Source organism: Sardina pilchardus, chromosome 7 (genome assembly GCF_963854185.1).
Source record: "Sardina pilchardus chromosome 7, fSarPil1.1, whole genome shotgun sequence".
In the NCBI taxonomy this organism is placed as follows: Eukaryota; Metazoa; Chordata; class Actinopteri; order Clupeiformes; family Clupeidae; genus Sardina; species Sardina pilchardus.
The window spans coordinates 3,408,204-3,418,203 of NC_085000.1; the positions used below are offsets into that span (position 1 = coordinate 3,408,204).

Below are 10,000 nucleotides of genomic sequence, written 5' to 3' on the forward strand. Positions count from 1 at the left end.
TCCTGTCCTGATTTATTTCCCAGTTGGGCAGCTGGGGAGGTGGCTGGTTCTGGACGGTTCCTCGTCGCCTTGCTGTGCGTCCGCGTAGAGCGTGGAGAGCGATACGGGACAGGGCCCCTGCAGTGGGGAACCCAGATTCTAAGACGCAGTCCTGCCGTTCCTGGAAGGAAATCAATCTTGCTGTTCTCTCTCTCTCTCTCTTTCCCTCTTTCTCTTCCCCTCTCTCTACTCTCTCCCCCTTTCTCTCTGTCAGTCTGAGCTGCAAGATGACCTTCGGGGCGTCTGGTCCTTCGTCCTCATCTCAGTTCCCCCCTCGGCTGGTGTGAGAGTACGGGAGACCTGCAGCAAGTTAGCCCCTACAGTAGCTCCTCCGGCCAGACGGATCGCTGGAGCCTCCAAACCTGCTCCGGTTCTCCCCCTGCCCTGCCAGCACTGCGGAGAGCCCTCCGCCTGCGCCTGTTACTGTGGCAACGGGACAGCAGTCGGGGGGAGCTGGCTCAGGCTGCGGCACGGCTCATGTTCCGGACCCTTCTCTCTCTCTCTCTCTCTCTCTCTCTCTCTCTCTCTCTCTCTCTCTCTCTCTCTCCCTCGTTCATTCACTCACTCAGTCTCACAGCCTGCCAAGTGTGATAGTGACCACAGGGATGCTCGCCGTAAACAGCATAGACCACATGCCTCTGATGACCAATGCATTCCTATACACACCACTGAGCACCATAGAGTTGAACATGAGTCACACCTGCTCAGAGTTAAGGGACATTGATTTGGACAGATGTTTGTATGTAATTAAGGGACATTGATTTGGACAGATGTTTGTATGTAATTAAGGGACATTGATTTAGACAGATGTTTGTATGTAATTAAGGGACATTGATTTGGACAGATGTTTGTATGTAAGGGACAGGATTATATAGACATGATGTGATCATCAACGTCATAAAACGGACCTCATAAAAGTACTTCACTGCACTACAGTGAATATTGACACAATGTGGATATTGATTGAGCAATGAAACACCACTGATGCATTATCAATAGTTTGATTGATTGATTGATTGATTGATTGACTGACTGCCTGAGCATGGATTCCCACGTCAATCTTGTAGATTTTAAAAGGCCACAGCTGCACTTACCATAAACTTCGGGCCTTGGAGAAGGTCTTGTCCACCCTGAAACACACACAAAAAACACAAGAGATTAATTCTTCAATCTTCTCAGCAAAATATACTGCCATTCAGAGCGAACATGCCCCCACAAAGGTTAAACATGTCCTTTCTGAAAATAGTATATTGAACAAAGCCGCACATTATTTGTTTCACGTATTGCTTGGGTAGTTTCTATTTGTTCAAATGTAGCTACGCAGAAAAGTCCACAGCACTCTACAGCACAGAATAACCCAAACACTGTGTGCCATTAAGATGATGAAAAGTCAATAGCACAACACAACTCAGTGCCTGCCTTTCCCCCAGTACCAATAACACACACACACACACACACACACACACACAAACGGAACAAGGACAGCAGACAAATGTTCCAGGGGCCCATTGCTTGCGGTAAATAAATGTCCGTCTGTCTGAAGGGCTCTCATACTCTGTGTCTTTTGTGCAGTGTGTGTGTGTGTGTGTGTGTGTGTGTGTGTGTGTGTGTGTGTGTGTGTGTGTGTGTGTGTGCGTGTGTGCCTACTCTGTCTTTTGTGCCGAGAAGGCTGCAAATGACCTTCGACTTGAAGTTGATTTGTTTACAAAGCATGCAGACAGTGCTGACTATGGCCTCAGTCCGTTCGTCCTCTATGCACAGACCACGTCCTCAATAATCGCCAACACCCCCCCCACTCTCACCATCCATCCGTCTACCCCTGTTTCTCTCCTTTCACCTCTCCCCTCCTCCATCCCCCTCTTTCCCTTTCTCACCATCCATCCCCCTATCTCTCTGTTCCTCTTTCCTTTCACCTCTCCCCTCTTCCATCCCCCTCTCCCCTTCTCTCCCCCCTCACCATCCATCCCTCTATCTCTCCGTTCCCCTCTTCCGTCCCCCTCTCTCTCCCTCTCTCTGACCCTTACGCCCTCTCCCTCTCCCTAGCCTCACCTAATCCCCCGGAAAAAAAAAGCAGGACATTTGGAGCAACAGGTTTCCATGGCAGCAAAAGCGAAGCCCACAAAGGAGGATCTCAAAGCCATTTCCTGTGCCTCCAGGAGGCTGGGAAAAGAGCCCCCACATCCTGCATGCCACTCCACAGTCCATCCAGCAATTCCCCCTTGAAGATTTGTTCCCTCACAGCATGCCCCAGCCAGTAATACCAAGCCCATTTACACACAGACAGAGAGAAATGAGAGCACTAATGCCTGCATGGATGGAGAGTGGATGGATGGATGGATGGATAGGTGCATGGACTGATAGATGGATGGATGGTTGGAAGGATAGATGGAGGTTTGGGGGCATTGGGGGCTGGCGGCTGACTATAGCAGGATGATCCGGATGAAATATTAAGAGGATGTCTGTAGCTGTTGGCTATAGTGGGATGATGGAGGAATAGGATAGCAAGAGATTGTCTATAGGAGCCTCTGGCTACAGTAGGATGATCCCAACTGCACCCGCATCATGTTCCTGTAACTACCCCATGAAGAGGCAGCTGTCATCCCCCTCCCAGAGTCCTTTCAGTGGAAGAGCAGAGAGCAAGGCTGATTCTTCCCCTGATATGAGTGCACACTAGACTTCACTCAGCAGCTATCTCTCTCTCTCACACACACACACACACACACACACACACACACACACACATACATACACACACATAAAGGTAACGGCAGACTGCAGGCAACGCAATCACAAAGGGGAGCCTTGATAGGGAGGAAGCTGGCACACTTTTGAACCGAGGTGGATGGCTACGTTACGCTCGGCAGAGAAACAGCCACAGGTCACAATACGGCAGCCCGAAAGATCACCAATTCAGAGTTAATGAGCAAGGTTGTCTCCACCACCTCAGGCATCCTCCACTGCACACACACACACACACACACACACACACACACACACACACACACACACACACACACACACACACACACACACACACACACACGCACACATAAAGAGGGAGGCAATGATTTTTAATCACCACTAGGTGGCAGTGTTAATTTAGTTCCATCAGTAAAGAAAAACATGCCATGAAATTGAATCCACCTACGTATAGATGTCTGTATCAATTATGATACATGAAAGGTTAATCCCCATTAATTCATTTTCCTCATTTAAAGCTTTTACCGAGTGTCAGTATGAAGCCTGTGACACACACACACACACACACACACATACACACACACACACAGATTAATACAAAGACACACACAAACACACAAAGAGGAATGCAGTGAAGCTCTTATCTATGTATATGTGTATGTATCTGACAAGTCAATATTGCTAAAAATACTGATTCGTATATCTACACATCATTCCAAAGCAGTGCTGTGGAAGTCTAATATTTATTACTGGTCACTAGAATTTAATCTTGCACTGTTGCACTGTTGGACTTATTTGCACTACCAACTTGACACACACCTCAGACTGAATCACAGTACCAATCCTCAGTACATTCATGCATACCTTATCTATAGTATTCTACAGCTCCTTTAGTCATGTTGATTTGTTGATTTGCTTTTTAATTTTCCTGTTTACATTGTTTACATTGTACTGTATGTTGTGTGTGGTGTCTTAAGCTGCTGGGACCTTGAATTTCCCCTTGGGGATCAATAAAGTATCTATCTATCTATCTATCTATCTAAAGCAAATTCCTGCCACAGCTGACGTCGTTTTGCCACTGCAATAAGCCCCCTAGCCAGCTGTTGGCCATGAATTCAACACTGTCAGCGTTAGTGCTTCTCTCCTGTGTGTCTCATGTATATGACCAAGAGGAATGTCCGTCTGTGTCGTGAGTCCGCTGCGTTTGAGGGCGGACTACGGCGGACACCTGTGGGTCCTTCCGGACTCATCTTTCCAGGAATACATCTTTCCGCGATTAGTCGGAGCGCTTTTCTGGATCCAGACTGCCTCCCCCCTGGCTCCTCTGCCTGTTCCACTTCTCAAAATAGAGGAGAGCGGGGCGTCTATTCCGACGCTTGAACTTGAGCGGTGTCAGGCCATTTTGAGGTGTGTGTGTGTGTGTGTGTGTGTGTGTGTGTGTGTGTGTGTGTGTGTGAGAGAGTACCAAATGGATATCCTGACTCACTCTTTTCTTTATGAACCGGCAGGCACAGACCATGCAGGGCCGATTTGTAATTAGCGCCTGGAATGGACTGCTAGCGAGAGTAGCTGGAGAGAGTGATTAAATCTGGTTGGACTCTCTCGCTCACAGCAGGTATCATCTACAGGTAACAAATTGACTGACTACCAGAAACTCTTGTCATGAAAAAGAAAAAAAATCATTTTCTAATTAAAAACTCGCTACATATTCTACCTGCAGTGTCTAAATGCTCTTGGGAGACTGATTATGAACCCTCTACTGAAGCTAATCCGTATAACGTCTCTTAGCTCAGACTGGAAAAAAAGACTCCAAAACCAACAGAGCCCCCTCCCCCCACATAGACACACACACACACACACACACACACACACACACACTGCACAGTATACTAACTCTCCTTTTATTAGAAATGAGACATCACCTGGTAGGATAGCAATAATCACAGTGTATTGCACAGGAGTTTGCCAAGAGGTCATACAGCATGTGTGTGTGTGTGTGTGTGTGTGTGTGTGTGTGTGTGTATGTGTGAAAGAGATGAGAGAGAGTGTGTGTGCGTGAAAGAGAGAGAGAGAGAGAGAGAGAGAGAGAGAGAGAGAGAGAGAGAGAGAGTGTTTGCGATAGAGGTGATACTTCATCCCACTGCACAGACACGGACATGCACAGAATGGGTAATGGCGTGTCTGGTGCTGTAGCACTGCTAGCTGAGCCACAACACAAATATGAGGTGATGAGAGAGCAAGTCAATAGTACTCTAAACAGTCTCTACAGCTGACCTCCTCACTCTCAGACCCAACTTCAGACACACTATCCAATTTCACAACCTCTAAAATGCACCTCCGCTAACAGGAAAGTGACAGAATATACTGCTATCCTAGATGTGTTAGTGTGTGTGTGTGCATGTGCATGTGTGTAGGTTTGTGCGTGTGTAGATGTGTGTGTGTGTGTGTGTGAGAGAGAGAGAGAATATGTGTGTGTGTGTGTGTGTGTGTGTGTGTGTGTATGTATCTCCTCTCTCATCTCCAGCTCCTCAGAAACACTGTCATGGCTTCTCGGGCTTGAGGGTTTCACAGACAGTCAGCTGGCAGCCTATCATCTCAGCTGATAAGTGAGGGCACGGGCGCACATACACACACACACACACACACACACACACACACACACACACACACACACACACACACACACATTTCCAGTAAACAAACCTGCGAATGTAGGTGCTTGAGGTGCAAAACGGAGAATAAAAAGCTCATAATGAAACCTCATGTCCTATACAGTCACCTTTGCCCTCCGCCACTCGCGACTGGAAAATTCAGCCAATCGCCTAGCACCATCATCTAGCTAGCGTATGAATAATAATAATATGGCATTAGAGAACCATAAAGAACAATCATGATGCTCAACCCGTGGTGAGACCGCTTGGAGCACCACCAATGCTTACGCAATGGCCACAACTTATTGTATTTCTTTCATATCGAGAGCCTCTTCAAACTGCATACATATTGGAACAAGCCTCCTCCACCCGTGACAATGACAGCAGCAAGATATGGAGATTACCTCAACATGTTTTGAGGAAGACAGAAAGATAATTACTGTGACAACTTACAGGACAATCAGTACAATCTAATCTTCTCCTGGAGATGGTCTTAATATCGTTCAAGAGATATGGAACACGTAACTAATAAATGGCAAATTAATTTGGAGTGTCATTTGAGTCTGAGTTCTTAATTTGAGCAGTTGAGCAACCAGAAGGAGAGCAAACTCTAAAAAGACAGGACACTTCCAGAGGATTCCACATCATTTGTTGAATCTCAAACATTTTAGCGCACTTTTCTCATGAATGCAACAGGGACACGTTTTGTGTGGCTGCAGCTATTTGTGTAAAAGTCACAATCGCTAATCTATTTGTCTCCGGGCCATCCTTTCAGTTTATGCAAAACGAATACAAATCATCACAGTAAATCGCTGTGGAGCTCGTGTCGTGTCATTAGATATTCACAAACCCCCCAACCCAATACAGCGCGCTGGCTCCTTTTCACACTGGATCAGGGTGTTATTACAAATCACACCCTTCAGTGAGTCACATGATTGGCACGGTGATCCTGGAGAGTTAACAATACCGACTCGCTTCTCTAGTGTTTACGAAGAGATCAGCACATTCAGATCCAGTCCGTGACTCATCCTGAGGGTCATTGGTGAAGTGCACATGTGAAACCCTTTGTGAGCCACATTAGCATGTTGACATAAGGACGATTTCATTGTTTTGTTTTCTCCCTTCTCTCCCTTCTCCTTCTCATTTCTTCTCTCCTGAGGTGCCAGGGCGAGACAGGGTGAAGGGACCTAGGAGGGGTCCAGCATTTCTTTCATCTGAGTCCGACTTGGACCAGATTGGAACAAGGAAATGAGGAGGAGGATGAGGACGAGGAGGAGGAGGAGGACAAGTCCAGCGCTGAGCATAGTGCAAAACAAACTATCTCATGACCTACAATTCGGAGCGCCGTCTCTCCCGATCTCCGGTTGCACTGGAATCCCCCGTATCATATGTAACGTGGCCTAGGCTGGGCGGGTCTCAGCAATCCAACCCCTCCCCCCCCCCCCCCCCCCGCCCCTCCTGTACCGAGAGCGAGACGGCGCTACAACCTAAACACCTGCTTGAGCTGTCTGGCCCTATGCTCTCTCTCTCTCTCACTCACTCTCTCTGTCTGTCTGTCTGTCTGTCTGTCTGGGCCCTTGGGGTCCCTTGCTCTATTTGCTTGTTAATAAATGGGCCATATGCCCACCCCCCCCTGTGACACATTTACAGTATGGCAGCTATGAGAAGAATTGTCCTAAAACGGCAAGTGCCTGTCATTTCTGTCAAAGGGGTCGGTGTCAGTGCCATGTCAGTGTGTCAAAGTGACAGACGGTGGCATGGCGGTGCTGTTTCCATTTCCTGTTTGTCAGTTGGACTGGACAGAGACTGACTGGCGGGGAGTGAGAGATATGAGGAGTCTGTGTGTACTGAACAGCTGAGCAGCTCATTAAATCCTGGGCCAGGGTGATAATGCCGCCTTTGCACTCAATCAATTAATAATTCATCTCTGTCTATCTCTGTCTGTCGTCTTCTCTATCTCAGGCTGCGCATGTGTGTGTGTGATGTGTGTGTGTGTGTGTGTTGTATGTGATATGCATACTGTATGACTGATCATATAGCTATTCATCTCCATGCATGTCTACAGGTGTGTATGTGTGTGTGTGTGTATGTGATAATGTATCTACACGTGTCTATATTTGCATGTGAGCAGGCATACATGTGTGTGTGTGTGTGCGTGTGTGTGCGTGTGTGCATGTGTGTGTGTGTGTGTGTGTGTGTGTGTGTGCGTGTGTGTGTGTGTGAGAGAGAGCTTCCTCTGCAGAGAGGGTGTGTATGTTTTCCTCCCTGGCTGAGAGACTTCACACACACCCTCCCCACAGTCCCCGCATTCATCAGCGGGGCCGTGCTCACTAGTCTGTGTATACATGAAGATTAACCGGAGGATTCTCTGAGCTCCGAGCTAGCTGACCAGAGAGAAACCTTTTGGGCCACAACCCCCCCCCCACCTCTAACCCTGCGAAGCTGGCCAGCTCTAACTGGTCACTCTGCTGCCAAGTCCACCCAGTGCAGCGCGCCGTATTAAAAGACCCAGTGAGGGCCAGAGATAGGATGTGAGATAACGGGGGGGGGAAGGGCCGACCATCTCACACTACCATCGCTACATAACAGCTCTCTCTGAGGGCCAGGGATGGAGTGGAGTGGGGTGGGGTGGGGTGGGGTGGGGTGGGGTGGTGGAGAGGAGAGGAGGGTGGAGGGGTCGGTCAGGATCTCGTGCCTGCAGGGGATCTGGTGTATTATTTAACAGAGACAGTGAGTGAGTGCTACAAATGCACACAATAAAAGATAGCTTCGCGCGAGCAACACTGCAGCCTCGAAACTGATCTAACGCATTACAACTCGACCAAATGGACCTCCTCGGGCAACGCAACACACACACATGGCTTTGTCCATCCTCCCCTGTGTCTCTGTGCATGTAGAGAGTTGTGCGTGCACGTGGACTATTGGATGGTTAAATGGTTATGCATGATTCATACATGCTGTACCATAGGTGGGCAGTTGTAAGCGCCTACTTAGAAATCAGCACTGCATGAAATATATCAGGGCTCGAATTCATACCAATTATACTCCACAGTGGCTCATAAGGTATTTTTCACTCAGGTACTTAATAGTCCAGTCGGTGGATTCTGTTAAGTACAAAAAGGGTTGAGAGCTGAGCCTGCATCTTGTGTGGGTGTGAGTCAAGTTGCGTAAGGTGCTTTTTATGCATTTGTTGAGCATTTAGAAGGCCTGAGAATCAAAACAAATGCACGACACGGACCGAATCAGAGAAACAAAGCACATAGAGTGCCCAGTGATGTTCAGTGAAACCGTGAAACACTGTTTATTCAGCTCTTTCAGAGTGCAAGTCCAGAAACACCTTCATTTTTCTGTTTCACCGCATTCATACGCTAACGCCTCAGCGCACCTTGTTGCAAATCAGATGGTGCTGTAAAAAGCCCTCCCCCACACTTGAGCCCATTCCACTCATTCCAGCTCTTTATCTCGTCCGTCAGCGTACCTGCACCTGACGTGCTCCATCTCCCATCGTGCTCATCTCGAGGTAGGCACATGGCAGCACGCGCTCCCTCGCTCGTCCGCTCTCGGACTCGCCGGCGACACCGACTGACCGACCGAGCGATGTATGCTGAAGATATTACGGCATTTTTTTTTTTGTTTGTCGTACAAACACCCGACTCCTCCCCGCGCGCGTGGGCCGTGGGACAAGGGAACACTCTGTGTTGGTTAGCGCGCCGCCAGGTACATAATGAATCCTTTAGAACCAGAGCGACCTACTTGTGTAGGAGTGGCGGCCGTAATTAAGTGCACTAATGGGGACGCGTGTTTGCCCCGGCTGTCCACTCACAAGGGGGGGGACTTGATGGAGTGCTTTTGGGTTAGTTGAGTTCCGTTTGCGAGGAGCCGAGGAGAGGGAACGAAGCCAAGACTGAATGAACATGCTGGATAAGGGAGGAGGGAGAGTTTGGGGGGGGTTGGTAGCGGGAAATAAAAGCTAAGTGCAGGGTGTGAAAAATGGACGTCACACCTTTTGTCTGTTTCAGAAATACACTGGGTTTTTTACACCCTGTCCAAATACCCAACCACCTCCCTCTCCCACAATCAGAGATGCTAGGTTTGGTTTCCATGACAACAGGCAAGTGTTTGTGATTGAGGGTTGTGAGGTCATAGCTGCACCTGCTTACACCTGTCCCCCACATCCCACTGCACAAACATGATGACACACACCAGTATGTCTGTGTGTGTGCGTGTGTGCGTGTGTGTGTGTGTGTATGTGCGCATGGGTGTGTGCGTGTGTGTGTGTTTATGAGGTTGTTTGGAGACTGCTGACACTACACGTCATTTCACTTCCCAAGCATTCTCCATTACAATCTCGACTACAATCTCGACTACAAACACGCAGGCTAAGCATAGCTGGGCCACTCATGCTGAAACTGACAACAGCACAGGATATGGAGATGGGGGTGGGGGTGTGGAGATGAGGGTGGTTGTGTGTGTGTGTGTGTGTGTGTGGGGGGGGGTGGGGGTGTAGAACCCCATGTAAAGCCCATGCCTAGCTGTGGCAGCAAGTTGCATAACCCACCCCTATGACAAAACCCACAAAGCCTCAAATCTCCCCAGATATATACGCTGCA

At 48.4% G+C, this 10,000-nt stretch overlaps 1 protein-coding gene across 2 annotated transcripts in view; it reads right to left on the minus strand.

Moving 5' to 3' along the window:
* The window catches only part of rap1gapa (RAP1 GTPase activating protein a), a 93,488-nt gene that overhangs the window by 77,093 nt on the left and 6,395 nt on the right, over nt 1-10,000 (minus strand). For both annotated transcript variants that reach the window (XM_062540327.1, XM_062540326.1), the window contains exon 2: nt 1,134-1,169. In XM_062540327.1, the coding sequence (XP_062396311.1) occupies nt 1,134-1,169 (36 nt within the window). The remainder of the gene's footprint in view (nt 1-1,133; nt 1,170-10,000) is intronic.